The 14,125-nt window shown below is 63.2% G+C and overlaps 1 protein-coding gene across 1 annotated transcript; it reads left to right on the top strand.

Annotated features, from left to right (window-relative positions):
* Positions 1-1,852: 1,852 nt before the first annotated feature.
* Positions 1,853-10,154, top strand: SEMA6C (semaphorin 6C). Its single transcript, XM_077789317.1, has 18 exons — positions 1,853-1,958; positions 2,033-2,147; positions 2,641-2,698; positions 2,829-2,885; positions 3,014-3,115; positions 3,780-3,870; positions 3,947-4,069; positions 4,403-4,491; positions 4,708-4,925; positions 5,368-5,493; positions 5,577-5,732; positions 6,478-6,696; positions 7,200-7,346; positions 7,521-7,598; positions 7,684-7,739; positions 7,948-7,989; positions 8,382-8,641; positions 8,729-10,154. The coding sequence occupies exons 1-18, from the start codon at positions 1,853-1,855 to the stop codon at positions 9,098-9,100; spliced, it is 2,415 nt and encodes an 804-aa protein (XP_077645443.1). The 3' UTR covers positions 9,101-10,154.
* The last annotated feature ends 3,971 nt before the right edge of the window (positions 10,155-14,125 follow it).

Below are 14,125 nucleotides of genomic sequence, written 5' to 3'. Positions count from 1 at the left end.
GTGCGTCCCCGTGTGTCCCCGTGTGTCCCCCGTGTGTCCTGAGTGTGTCCCCCATGTCCTGCGTGTGTCCCCGTGTGTCCTGAGTGTGTCCTCCGTGTCCTGTGTGCGTCCCCGTGTGTCCCCGTGTGTCCTGCGTGTGTCCCCGTGTGTCCTGAGTGTGTCCCCCGTGTCCTTGTGCGTCCCCGTGTGTCCTGAGTGTGTCCCCCGTGTCCTGTGTGCGTCCTCGTGTGTCCTGTCTGCGTCCCCCGTATCCTGCGTGTGTCCCCCGTGTTCTGCGTGTGTCCTCGTGCGTCCTGTGTCCTCTGTGTGCCCGTGTCCTGTGTGTCCCCATGTCCTGCGTGTCCGCCGAGTCCTGCGTGTGTCCCCGTGCGTCCTGTGCGTGTCCGCTGCGGGGTGTGTCCGTGTCCTCCGCGTTCCCCCGCTGGCCGCACCGTCCCCGGCCGTGGCCACCCCCGGGGATGCCGCCGCCCCTCAGGGACACTCGGGGGACACCGCGGTGTCCCCAGCGCTGCCACCACGGCTCCGGGGACATCGCCCCCGCCGGTCCCCGAGCGGAGCCGTTCCAGGCCGTGCCAGCAGGTGTCACCCCCTGCCCGGCCCCTCGGGACCCCCGGCACTCCCCCCGAGTCTCGGGGGTGTCCCCAGCGTCCCCCACCCCTGCCATGTCCCCAGGGTCCCCTCTGCACCCCGGAGCAGCCGGTGACACTCGGGAAGCGGAGCCTGAGCGGGACATCGGGGGCGGCTCAGTGCTCCCAGTATGTCCCAGTAACTCCCAGTAGCTCTCGGTCGCCGCTCGGGCGGGGCAAGCGGCCGCACTTCGGTGCCGGTGCCAGGTCACGGCTCTGGGGGAGAGGGGGACACGCGGGTGGCCGCCACGCCGCTCACGCGTGTGCGTGGGGGGGTCTCAGGCCGAGAGTTGCACGCGGGAGCGCGCCCCGGCAAGGGGGTGGGGGAGTCCCAGCCGTGCCCGCGCACACGCGCGTGCAAAGCCCCCCGCGCCCCTCGGCAGTTAATGAGGATCATCTCATTAACGGGGATTAACGCCTATCTATAGGGCGGCCGCGGGGGGAGTCCCGCGGCGGGGGCCGTGCAGTCCCGCGGGGGTCCCCGGTCCCGCCCCCGGCCCCGCTCCGGCCGGTGCCCGGTCCCGGCCCGTTCCGGGGCGGAGCCGCTCGGCACCGAGCGGGGAGCGGAGCCGGTACCGAGCGCCGAGGGGTCGCGAGGGGCGGGGGTTGGGGGACGCTGGGGCAGGGGGTGGTGGAGGGTTGGGACGGGGTGGGTTTGGGGTGGGTTTGGGGTGGGTTTGGGGTGAATTTGGGGTGGGTTTGGGGTAGGTTTGGGGTGTGGGTTGGGTGTTGTGGGGTGTTGGGGCAGGGGGTGTGTAGGGCGCTGTGCGGGGCCGTGGAGTGTTGCGCCGGGGTGTTTTTGGGGTGTTTTAGAGCTTTGCGTGGGACGCTGACCGTTGTGAGGGTGTCGTGGGGGTGCTGCAGTGTTGGGGGTGTTATGGGGTGCTGTGAGAGCGGTGTCGGGGTGTAGGGGGGTGTTTTGGGGTGCTGGGGCGGTGCAGGTGGGTGCTGTACAATGGGGCGCTGGGGCAGCAGCTCCCGGAGCACTGGGAGCACTGGGAGCACTGGGAGCACTGGCACGGGGGCACTGGGGACTTCGGGACAGCAACATTGGAGCAGGGGCAGTACGGACACTGGGAAGGGGTAATGGGGACCACTGCGAGGACTGGGGACACTGGCAACACTGTCCCCACCCTGTCCCCACTCCACCCCCATCCCCTCGCCTCAGTTTCCCCCCGCTCGCAGCCCGGGGCGGGGCGGGGGGGTCGCTCTCAGCCCCACCCGCGATGCCGGGGGTCCCGCTGCCCTTCGTCGTCCTCCTCCTCCTCGCCGGGACCCCCGCCCGGTCCTTCCCGCGGGACCTGGTGCCTCGCAGCACCGTGGGGCTGGCAGGTGAGCGGGGCTCGGGGGGCGCCCGGGGGCTCGGGGGGGCTGCCGGGGTCTCACCGCGTCCTCCCGCTGCGCAGCCACCGCCGCGTACCCGCGCTTCGGGGGTCTCCGGGGGGACAACGGCACGGCCCGGCTCGGCCTGGACTTCCAGCGGATGCTGCGGCTCAACGGGACGCTCTTCGTGGCCGCCCGGTGAGCGCGGCCGGGCCCGCCGGTGCGCACCGGGGCACGGCTCCCCCGCGCGTCCGTGCTCGAGCATCCGCAGCTGTGCTCGTGCAAGGATTTGCACGCTCCTTACGCCCCTGTCGCTGCTTGTGCCCCCCCGTGCGTGACCCCGCAGTGCCCCCTGCGCGTGACTGGCGTGTTGGCCCCGTGCCCCCTTGCACACCCCCGTGCCCCTTTGCACACCCGTGTCCCCTTGCACACCCCCGCGTCCCCCCCCTTGCACACCCCCTGCTCCCTTGCACACCCCTGTGTCCCCGTGCCCCCTTGCACACCCCCGTGCCCCCTTGCACACCCCCGTGCCCCCTTGCACACCCGTGTCCCCTTGCACACCCCCGTGTCCCCCCCTTGCACACCCCCTGCCCCCTTGCACACCCCTGTGTCCCCGTGTCCCCTTGCACACCCCCGCGTCCCCCCCTTGCACACTCACCGCCCCCCCTTGCACACTCACCGCCCCCCCCAGGGACCACATCTACGCCTTCGACCTGCGGCAGGACGAGGGGACGCTGTACCCGGAGCGGGTAAGGGGGACGGGGACAGCGAGCCGGGGACAAGGGGGGCGCGGGGGGCGAGGCTCCCCGCGCCCACCCACCCACCCACCCACCCCGGTGCCCACCCACCCACCCACCCCGCTGCCATCTCACCTGGCAGCACCTCACCTGGGAGCCGCGGGACAGGCAGAACTGCGCCATGCGGGGCCGGCGGCAGGTGAGGGTCCCTCAGCGGGGGTTTGGGGGTTTGGGGTGCAGGATTTGGGGTGCGGGGTTTGAAGGGACGGGGGGTGGGCCGTGAGAAGAAGGTGCTGACGCCGGGGTCCCCCCGTGTCCCCCGCGCAGGACGAGTGTCACAACTACATCCGCGTGCTGGTGCCCCGCGACGCCGAGACCCTGCTGGCCTGTGGCACCAACGCCTTCAGCCCCCTGTGCCGCACCTACCAGGTGGGGGTCCCGAGGCTGGGGGTCCCGGGGCTGGGGGTCCCGGGGCTGGGGGTCCCAGGGTTGGGGTCTCGGGGTTGGGGGTCCCGGGGTTGGGGGTCCAGGGGCTGGGTGTCCCAGGGTTGGGGTCCCGGGGTTGGGGGTCCCAGGGTTGGGGTCCCGGGGCTGGGGGTCCCAGGGTTGGGGTCCCGGGGTTGGGGGTCCCAGGGTTGGGGTCCCGGGGTTGGGGGTCCCGGGGCTGGGAGTCCCGAGGTTGGGGGTCCCGGGGTTGGCGGTCCAAGGGCTGGGTGTCCCGGGGCTGGGGGTCCCGGGGCTGGGAGTCCCGAGGTTGGGGGTCCCGGGGTTGGCGGTCCAAGGGCTGGGTGTCCCGGGGCTGGGTGTCCCGGGGTTGGGGGGTCCCGGGTTTGGGGGTCCCGGGGCTGGGCGTCCCGAGGTTGGGGGTCCCGAGGTTGGGGGTCCCGGGGTGCGGGGGTCCCCGGGGTGCGGGGGTCGCAGCCGGCGGGGGGTCGCAGCTGGGGGGTCTCAGCCCCAGCAGGGCATTTCCCAGGCGTGCGATGAGAGTGGAGGTTCTCAGCCACATCCGTGCCGGGGTTTGGGGTGGCACAAAGGGGTGCTGAGTATTTGGGGGGGGGGTCTCACGGCCTCTGGATGTGTCCCCCCCGCCCAGGTGAGCAGCCTGGCACGGCAGGGCGAAGAGATCAGCGGGCAGGCGCGGTGCCCCTTTGACGCCAAGCAAAGCGTCGTCGCCCTCTTCGTCGGTGGGTGCCGGGCAGGCGGGGGGACGCGGGGGTGGCCGGGGGGCACGGGGGTCACCCCGTGTGTCCCCCCCCGCAGATGGCAGCCTGTATTCGGCCACGGTGGCCGATTTCCAGGCGAGCGACGCCGTCATCTACCGCAGCCTGAGCCCCGGGCAGGCTCCCCTGCGCAGCCTCAAGTACAGCTCCCGCTGGCTGCAGGGTACCCGGGCGGGGGTCTGCGGGGAGGGGAGGGGGTGCGGGGGTCTGGGGGGTCTGTGGGGGTCTGCGGGGAGGGGAGGGGGTGCGGGGGTCTTCGGGGGTCTGCGGGGAGGGGAGGGGGTGCAGGGGTCTGTGGGGATGGGATGGGGGTGCAGGGGTTCTGTGGGGGTCTGTGGGGATGGGATGGGGGTACAGGGGTCTGTGGGGGTCGGTGGGGATGGGATGGGGGTGCAGGGGGGCAGGATGCAGGGGAGGGGCTGAGCACAAGGGTGTGGGACAAGGACAGGCGGTGGCGGGGGCTGACGGTCCCTCCCACCTCCCCTGGCCCCCCCAGAACCCCATTTTGTCCAGGTGCTGCCCTATGGCCCCTACGTCTACTTCTTCTTCAGGGAGGTGGCAGTGGAGCTCAGCGCCCTGGGCAAGGTGGGTCTGGGCACGGGGGGCACAGGGGGAGCACCCGGTGTGGGGGGGTCGAGGCAGGGGAGACTCCCCAGCCCCTCACCAGGGTGTCAGGCCTGTGGGTGCCCCCCGGGTGCCCGCCGGAGGTGCCAGGGGGGACAGCAGCGATGCCCAGGGGTGCCCAGGTGCCCTGGGGGTGACCCTGAGGGCGTCCCGGTGCTGAGCCGGGTCCCCGGGCAGGTGTTGGTGGCCCGGGTGGCCCGGGTGTGCCGCAACGACCGCGGCGGGTCCCCGCGGGCGCTGGAGCGGCGCTGGACGTCCTTCCTGAAGGCGCGGCTGCAGTGCGCCGTGCCCGGGGACACCGTCTTCTACTTCGATGTCCTGGAGGCTGTGACACCCCCCCAGACCCTGCACGGCCGCCCCGCTGTCCTCGCCCTCTTTGGCACCCAACCCAACAGGCAGGGACAGGGGACGTGGGGACGTGGGGACGTGGGGATGTGGGGTCGTGGGGACATGCAGATGTGGGGACATGGAGATGTAGGATCATGGAGATGTGGGGACATGCAGATGTGGGGTCATGGGGTCATGCAGATGTGGGGTCATGGGGACATGCAGATGTGGGGTCATGGGGACATGCAGATGTGGGGTCATGGGGTCATGCAGATGTGGGGTCATGGGGACATGCAGATGCGGGGACAGGGTATGGTGATGGTGACATGAGTAAGGACTCACATGTGCACATGGGGACACGGAGAGGGACTTGCCCAGGGGGACTCACATGGGGACGTGGGGACGCAGAGGGGCAGCACACAGGGAAACAGAGCATGGGGACAAACCTGGGACACGGAGGGGCCCTGGTCAAACCAAAGCCATCCTGTCCCCCCCTCGCTGTCACCGCAGCATCCCCGGCTCGGCCGTCTGCGCCTTCTACCTGGCAGACGTGGAGCGGTCGTTCGAGGGTCCCTTCGCCGAGCCCCGCGGGGCCACCTGGACCCCAGTGCCAGAGGAGAGGGTCCCTCAGCCCAGGTACCAGCCCAGGTACCCCCACCCCACAGCGGGGCACCCCCGGGTGCCGCGGGCGCCGCGTCCCCACACGGGCTGTGCCGCAGGCCGGGCTGCTGTGCCAGGCTGGGACCCGCTGCCGGCGTTGTCACCTCCGGGGACTTCCCTGACGAGACGCTGCTGTTCGCCAAGGAGCACCCGCTGCTGCACGGAGCCGTGCGCCCCGCGGGCGGGCGGCCCCTCTTCACCCACACCGGCACCAGGTGCGGCGACAGGGTGGCCTCGGGGACAGGGTGGCTTCGGGAGTGGGATGGACTCGTGGATGTAATGGCTGTGGGGACAGGGTGGCCTCAGGGACAGGGTGGTCTCGGGGACAGGGTGGCTTCGGGAGTGGGATGGACTCGTGGATGTAGTGGCTGTGGGGACAGGGTGGCCTCGGGGACAGGGTGGCCTCGGGGACAGGGTGGCTGTGGGGACAGCATGGTCTCAGGGGTGGGATGGACTCATGGATGGAGTGGCTGTAGGGACAGGGTGGTCTCGGTGACAGGGTGGCCTCCGGAGTGGGATGGACTCATGGATGTAATGGCTGTAGGGACAGGGTGGCCTCGGGGACAGGGTGGTCTCGGGGACAGGGTGGCCTCAGGGACAGGGTGGCCTGGGGGGTGGGATGGACTCGTGGATGCAGTGGCCGTGGGGACAGGGTGGTCTCGGGGACAGGGTGGTCTCGGGGACAGGGTGGCCTCGGGAACAGGTGGTCTCGGGGACAGGGTGGCCTCGGGGACAGGGTGGCCTCAGGGGTGGGATGGACTCGTGGCTGCAGTGGTCGTGGGGACCCGGGGACAGGGAGTAACCGGTGTGAGGAGGTCCAGGGTGTGAGGATGCTGCGGGCTGGGGTCGCTCCTTGCCCAAGGCTCCCGTGAAGGGTGTGCGGGGCCACGGGAGGCTGCAGGGAGCCCCCGAGCAAAGCCCAGCCCCGGCCCGGCTTTGCGAGGCCGTGTCCTGCCGCAGGCTGACCCAGCTGGCCGTGGACACGGGCGCGGGGCCCCGCGGGAACCAGACCGTGCTGTTCCTGGGCGCCGAGGACGGGCGGCTGCTGAAGGTCCTGGCAGCTGCACAGCGCCCCGGGGGCACCCCGGCACCGGGGGACACCCGGGAGCCGGGGGACAGCAGGAACAGCAGTGCCACGACGCTGCTGCTGGAGGAGATCAGCCTCTACGACCCCGGGCGGTGAGGGGCAGGCATGGGGTGCCCAGGGCTGGGGTCTGGGGGGGTTCGGGGGATGCTGGGGGCTTGTGGGGGCCGTGGGTGCTGGGAGTGCTGGGGAGCTGGTGGGCACTGAGGGGCTGGGGGTGCTGGGGGGTCTGCAGGGTGGGTTCTGGGCACTGTGGGGCTGTGAGTACTGAGGGGGTTTGGGGGTGCAGTGGGGGTCTGCAGGGTAGGTTCTGGGCACTGTGGGGCTGTGAGTGCTGAGGGGGTTTGGGGGTGCAGTGGGGGTCTGCAGGGTAGGTTCTGGGCACTGTGGGGCTGTGAGTGCTGAGGGGGTTTGGGGGTGCAGTGGGGGTCTGCAGGGTGGGTTCTGGGCACTGTGGGGCTGTGAGTGCTGAGGGGGTTTGGGGGTGCAGTGGGGGTCTGCAGGGTGGGTTCTGGGCACTGTGGGGCTGTGAGTGCTGAGGGGGTTTGGGGGTGCTGGGGGGCTGTGCTGTGCTGACCCCGGGCGCTGTCGGGTGCAGGTGCCGCAGCCCGCGGGGCGCCGGGGTCCCCAGCCGGGTGCTGGGACTGGAGCTGCACCTGCCGGGCCGGGAGCTGATCGTGGCCTTCGCCGGGTGCCTGCTGCGGCTGCCCCTGAGCCGCTGCAGCCGCCACGGCTCCTGCCGAGGGTGAGCGGGGCCGTGCGGGGTGAGGGAACGAGGATGGGCGAGGGAATGGGGACGGGCAAAGGCAGGGGAGTGTGCAAAGGCGTGAGTGTGCAAGGGACACAGGGTGTGTGAGGTCACGGAAGCGTCCAAGGGCACAGGGACACGCATGGCAGCCGCATCCCCGTGTCCCCGCAGGAGCTGCCTGGCTGCCCGAGACCCCTATTGTGTCTGGCTGCCCTCCAGGGGCTGCGTCCCCTTCTCCGAGGACCTTCCGTGAGTGTCCCTCCCATCCCCGACCGGCCCTGCCCCGTGCGGGGACACGCCGGGGACAGAGGGTGATGTCCCCTCTGTGTCCCAGGAGTGGCTTCCAGCAGGACGTGGAGGGATCCCTCGGGATCAGCGGGACCTGCCAAGGTGAAGTGGGGGAGCACGGGGGGCACTGGGGATGTCTGGGGATTTCTGGAGACACGAGGTCATGGGGGGATGCAGGTGGTACCACAGTGACACTGGGGTGGCTCTGGCACACCTGGGTGATGCCAGGGGATGGGGAGGACGTGGAGGGGACGCGGGTGGCTCCAAGGGACACGGGGGAGCCTGCCCCGACCCTGCTCTGCTCTCACAGGGGCTGCGGAGGACAGTGACGAGGATGGAGACCTGGCCCACGGTCGGTGACATTGTCTGGGGACCCTGGGGACCAGGGAGGGGTGTCCCAAGGGTGGCAGAGACACCACAGGGTTTGGGGAGGGGGGCACCAAGGACTGCAGAGGGACTACGGAGTCGGGAGGACCCCAGAGACAATTAGGAGACCCCAGGGATAGGAGAGGGACCCCTGGGGTGGGATAAAGATCCCAAGGGTGGAAAAGGGACTCCAGGGAAGGAGAAGGACCCTGGGGTGGGGGGACCCCAGGAACAGGAGAGAGATGAGGGGGGACCCCAGGAATGGGAGGGGGACCCCAGGGGCGGGAGGGCTCTGGGAGAACCCCGGGAGTGTGAGCGGGATCGGGGGGTCTCTGGGGGGGTATCAGCCCTCCCGCTGGCTGACGGGTGGTCCCGCAGGGGTGCGGCACCCCGGGCCGGGGGTCGAAGCCACCGTGCCGGTGCCGGTGCTCGTGGGCTGCGTGCTGGGCGCCTTCGCCCTGGGCGCCCTGGCCAGCGGGCTGGTGGCCACCTGCTGCCAGCGCCCCGCCGTCCCCAAGGCGCCGCCGGAGCCGCCCCCCGCCCCGCGGAGCCCGGCGCAGCCGCCCGCGCCCCGGCTGTACCCCGCGCTGCCGCCGCCGCGGGACCCCGCCGAGCCCGAGCCCCCCGCGCCGCCCCCGGCCCGGGAGCCCCGGCGCGGCCCCGGCGCGGCGCTGAGCCCCGCGGAGCCGCCCGGGCCGGGACCCCCGGGCAGGGCTGCCCGGGAGGAGGCGGCGCCGCGGCCGCACGGGGGCTCGGCGCTGCCCGCGACCCCTCCGGGCAGCGGCTCCTTCGCCAACCGGGTGCTGCCCCGCGGGGCGGGCCCCGCGCCGCCCTTCGGGCCCCACGACCGGGCCCCGGTGCGGCTGGACGTGCCCCCCGACAGCCCCCCGCGCCCGCGGCGGCCGCTGGCGCAGAGCCGCTCGCTGGGCGGGACCCCCGCCCGCCCGCCCGGGGGTCTCGCCCGCATGCACTCGCTGGGGACCCCCGGGGCCGCGCCCTGGGGACCCCGGCCCGCCGCCCTGGAGCGCTCCCTGTCCCTGAAGCCCCCCGTGCTCCCCAAGCCGCTGCTGCTGCCCGCGGCCCCGGGGCGGCCCTGAGACCCCCCAGCCCACCGGGACACCCCAAGCGCAGCCTGGGGGGACCCCCGGCCGTCACCTTCCCCGGGTGCAGGGTCCCCACTGCCCCAGCTCTCGTCCCCGTGGCACCGGGACAGCCCCCAGCAGGGTGACAGGGATCCCCGTGTCCCCACACTGCAGTGACAAGGTCTCCGTGTCTCCCATCCCCCCGGGTTTGATTTTTTTTTTTATTATTTCTAATTTATTTTCTGTTCGAGGGGGGGATGGGGGTTGCTGTCACCACCCCTTGGGGACACCAGGAAGGGGGACACATGGCCCAGCCCATCCTACTGTGTAGGACCAGGGCTGAGCTGGGGCACCACAACAGTGGCACAAGATTTTATTAAAAAAATACAGAACAAAAAAAAAGAGCATAAATGTTGAAATATCTGCATTCCAAAGCATTTTGCCTTGCTAGAAAAGGAGGGGCCAAGCCTTTGTGTTCTTGTCCCAGCATTCAGGGAATCTGTCCCCGATTTCTTCAGTGACCAAAACAATGTGATAAAGGTCCGGATTAATCAAATAATTAGATTTGCCCCAAGGAGGGGATGGGGTGGAAGGGACGGTGCCCCACGCTCAGCCCGACTCCCCAGGTTCCTCCCTTCCCGGGTGTCTGCAGAGGTCGGAGTTGGGCTTTCCCCACTCATCCCAGCCAGATTTGGGCTAAGTGAAACCACTCACAGCCGACAGCAGGGAAACACGCGTCCAATTAACCCCAGAGTGTGCTAATTAACCCCAAAGTGCGCTCCTGGGAGGGCACAGCCAGGGCTCTCCGGCCCACGCAGGCACGGGTGCGATGCCAGGCTCGGGAACGGCGCGGGCAGGAAAAGCCCTGACACGGCACAGCCCGGCCTGGGCTCCCGTGGGAGGCAATTTACTGACCAAAAAAATGCTGCTTTTGGCTCAAAAAGCTCCTGGGTGTTTTTCTGTGGAAGAGCTGGGCTTGAATTCCAGGCAGAGATCAAATCCTCCTCAGTTTTGGTACACGGATCCTTCCAGAAATTAAATCAGGGGATTCCCCTCTGAAAGGTGACAACATCCTCAGCTTTATTTCCTCCAAAAATAACCCAAACCAGTCCCCATGAGCCCTACGGACTTTTTATTTTTCATTTCCTCTTCCAAAGGGGAAGCTTTTTCCCCAGCTGAAGGGATTTTTTGGCAAAATCACCTGTTTTGGGGAGAAGGATGGCAATAACTGAGGGTAGCAGTGGGGAAGGCACAATACAGATCAGCTGCATGTTAAAAAAAGGTTTTAGTCCTTTAAAAATTGAAATTTTAGTTTTAAAAAAGTGATATTTGTATCTCCAAAGACAAGCAGACTGCCAGACTGCCATATCTGGAGTTCTATGTGCCACCAGTTTACACCACTGGCTAGTGTGGGAATTAGAATATTTGCCTAAATATTGTAAGACCAGGGAAATTTTTATTTTGAGTGTTTTCTTCTTGCAAGAAACAGGTGAAGGATGGCTTTCCCTGAGAGTGTGAGATGCTTCATGTGACAAACATTCGATGTTGCCTCAATCCAGAAATTAACAATTTTGGGAGAAGAAAATTATGGATAAAAGGGAAAAAAATTAACAATTTTGGGAGAATTATGGATAAAAGGGGAAAAAAAAATCCCTTCTACACCTCTGCAAATATTTAAAGCAACACGCCAAGAGAATATTGTTGTTGCCATTGCAGATCTGGTCCCTGGGATTTGCAGGTCCTTGCACAAGGTCTGCGTTCAGGCTGGAATTCCCAGGCAGCTCAGCACTAATCCAGCTGCTTTGGCACACTGGGATTTCTTCCCATTCCCAACAATGCAGGTATTGACATCCCAGAATAAGCCATCGGATCACCTGGCTGGGTGGAATTTTGTGGAAAAGCTTCGGATCTCTGCAGGTCAAGGTTTTAAAAAACTTTTTGGCACGGCAGGAAGCGGAGCTGGAGGGGGCACTGCGGGAGCATCCCTGGATTTGACCAAAAAGAAAGGAAAAAAGAGGAATTTTCCTTTCTAAATGCCAGGATTAGGAGGTGCCAGTGCCATTAGGTAGCTCCAGGCTGGTGGGTATTCCCACAGCCTGGGAAGGTAGGTGAGATCCTACCTGAATGAATTTCAAAGGTTGGAAAGAGGTGGAACCAAGGTGCAAGGAAAATAAAAGAGTTACCAGCGATGAAAAGTTGGGAGGGAAATGAGAAAAGCATTTTTCTCCTAAAAGAGGGATGAGGAGCCATTCCTGCTGTGTTGCTGAGACCTGGATTATGCCCAGCTTCTACTGGGAATCCTAAATGGTCCCAGTAAAACCCCTGAGCTCCAGGTTTGTCACAGAGCTGGGCTCAGCCCTGCTCCACCTCATGTTCCTTGGAGTCATCCACTCTTCGTTCCATTCCTTGCCTCGCAGGAGGAGGCAATTCCAAGTCTGAAATATCCGAGTGTTTCACCCCAATGGGGCTGACAGAATCCAAAGTCAAAATTTTTCACCTTAAAAAGAACCACTTGAGGAAAAATAAGTATAATTTTGATGCCTCAGTAATGGAACTTCCAGCCCAGGCAGGGTGAAGGAGAGGAATAGAAAGTTCTCCTGGATAATTCCCATCTCTAAGCCCCCAAGCTGCTTTAAGCACATGCAAGAGCTGCACATTTCCAGAGAATAAATATTTTAAATCTGTAAACATGAGTTTTTGCTTTGGGAAGGCAGAGTTTGGCCAAGCAGGGAGGAGAAAGCTCATGTGAGCGACTGAAGGTAGCACCACCTAAACAGTTCCTCCTTTGTCTTCCTGGTGGGTCCCAAGCCAGGAATGATTTGTAGTAATTTGGCAAATAATTCAGAATAATTAACAGCTTTAGAAAATTGTTTTTCAGCAGGGCAAGTCTGTAAACAGACAGAACTGATGTAACCCGTCTCCATGCATGCCTTAAAGAGCTGCTCTGCTTCCTAATCCTCTTTTCCTGCCCCGAAGTTAATCCAAATAATCGAGTATCCCTGGGACACGCTGGAAGAATTGGCGGTAGTAGGCAAGGCTGGGGAATGACATCCCTTGAGGAAACAAAGCAGAGCTCTGGAGCTGTGCCCTGCTTTGCTGAACACCATTTGTATCTGTCTCATAAAATAACGAGATTACAGTGCCCCGGGCGGTTTAATGGGAGGACAGGGCGGATTGAGGCTGATATGAATGGCCCAGGATGAAGTTTTAGAGAAATGATGGAGTAACGGGTTGGAGTTGATGATTTACTCCCAGGCTGGGACGTTCCCCAAAGGGTAAAGGAACAGTCTCTACCAAAGAGACAACAACTTGGTATTTCTCCTCCCGAGGGCGTTGGGCTTCCAGGAAAAACCCAAAATATTCCGGCGTGGTTGAGGTGGTGCTGAGAGAAACCCCAAGGACACTCAGACCCGACAGGCTCACAGGAGCTGGGATGTTTTCCCTCTGGAACTGAAGCTGCTCCTCACCTTGCTGCCAGGGGCTGGCAGGGACAGGTGGCTCTGGGCACAGTGGCACTCGGGTGGCACAATCCACAGCTCCTGCTTCCACCACTTCCTCCCTCTTACCTCGGGAAGTAAAGCAAACACCAGAGAAAAGAGTCAGGGTTTCCTTCTCTCTTCCTTGAATAGAAACTGAAGGGGAAAGGCTCCAGTGTGTGGCTTGAGACTCCTGGGATTGTGGAAAACAATGTGGGAATACAGTAGGTTTTAGCAGGAGAAAGAAAATAACACCCCTAGAGCTCAGCACAACAAAGTTTTCAGGGTAAACCCAGCGTAGCTGGAAGGTCCAAGCAACCTCCAAGATCACCGAGTGCATTTGAAGGTCAGATTGGAGGTGTTTTTCAGCCTTAATAATTTTATTTTGTGCACATTAATAAGGACCAGCACACAAATTAAAAGCCCTGGAGTTGGAAGCAGCAGTTCAGCAGCCCTGGCTCTGCAAAGCTTCCTTCCCTGCCCCTTCCCTTGGCTGCATCCTGCTCCCAGGGCAGGAAACTGGGACCTGACCTGTGCTGGGTGCCAGAGAGGAAAACACTCGAGCACCACGGGTCAACAAATCAGAGCTGTGGCACCAGCAGCTTCAAGAATTTAAATCACTTGTCTCGAGACTCTAGAAAAAAAATGCTTACCTTTGGGGAAGAGAACGGAATTGAGAAGTGAGGGGATTAGATAAACTTCCACTTTATCAAATTCCTAAATCCAAAGTTAATTAAAGGTCAAACAGCATAAAAGATGATTTAAAAAAAAAACAACAGAAACCTTTCTGTAAGGAGTTGTCAGAGCCTCAACATGGGGACAGGAAACATTTGAGACAATTTCACTCTGAACTATTTATCCAGGATTGTATGTTCCAGTCAATCAATTTCTGCAGCAGTGGGCTTCCATTTTTATTATTTATTTTAAAAAAGAACTATTAAAGCACATCAAGGGCTGCATATGGCAACATCAGACATGGTGGCTCATTTAAAATGTAATAAGAATTAAGTTATTTCTATTGGTATCCATCAGTGTTGCTTTAATTAAGTTTGAACTGGGATTAAATCAATCAATCACCCAAAAAGCACGCTCAGTGCAATGAGATATTGACTGAAATGAGATAAACAAGCCTTCTCAGCCCCAAAAACAATGTTTCTTCCTGCAATTGACCATAGTAGCTCCTATTCAATGCAAACTCCGTAAGAATGGGACAGGAAATTACCCAAATGGGCGCAAGCTCAGTGCACAGAACCCACAATTCCTCTTTAAAAGGGAAAAAAAGAGATCCTGTTCCTCAGCCCTAGTGTAGATCAACAGATTATAGGCACACAGAGGGAAGTTCACCTAAAGTTCTCATTTAACCCTTGCAACGTGTTTTTTCTCTCTTCTTTTCCTGATTTAGCAAGTTTGTCAGGTTGGTTTCACAGAATACCTGGGTTGGCAGGTGAAAACAGCCCAAGGCTGGAGTTTTCAGCACCTTGTAACCAGATTCCCCTTTAGCCCAGCTAAAGATCCTTGTTCCCATTTCAAAATCAGAAAGAGAGACAAGACTTCTTTATCTGGA

The sequence above is a fragment of the Lonchura striata genome, chromosome 33, assembly GCF_046129695.1.
Source record: "Lonchura striata isolate bLonStr1 chromosome 33, bLonStr1.mat, whole genome shotgun sequence".
NCBI classification, from domain to species: domain Eukaryota; kingdom Metazoa; phylum Chordata; class Aves; order Passeriformes; family Estrildidae; genus Lonchura; species Lonchura striata.
Note: the sequence above shows the minus strand (reverse complement) of the source record. Positions and strands in the feature narration are given on the sequence as shown.

Bases quoted from the DNA above. Each gene is read 5' to 3' on its own strand.
- SEMA6C (XM_077789317.1), top strand. From the start codon at position 1,853: ATGCCGGGGGTCCCGCTGCCCTTCGTCGTCCTCCTCCTCCTCGCCGGG. The intron at 1,959-2,032 runs GTGAGCGGGGCT...CCCGCTGCGCAG, and splicing joins CAGCACCGTGGGGCTGGCAG to CCACCGCCGCGTACCCGCGC. The intron at 4,492-4,707 runs GTGGGTCTGGGC...GTCCCCGGGCAG, and splicing joins AGCTCAGCGCCCTGGGCAAG to GTGTTGGTGGCCCGGGTGGC.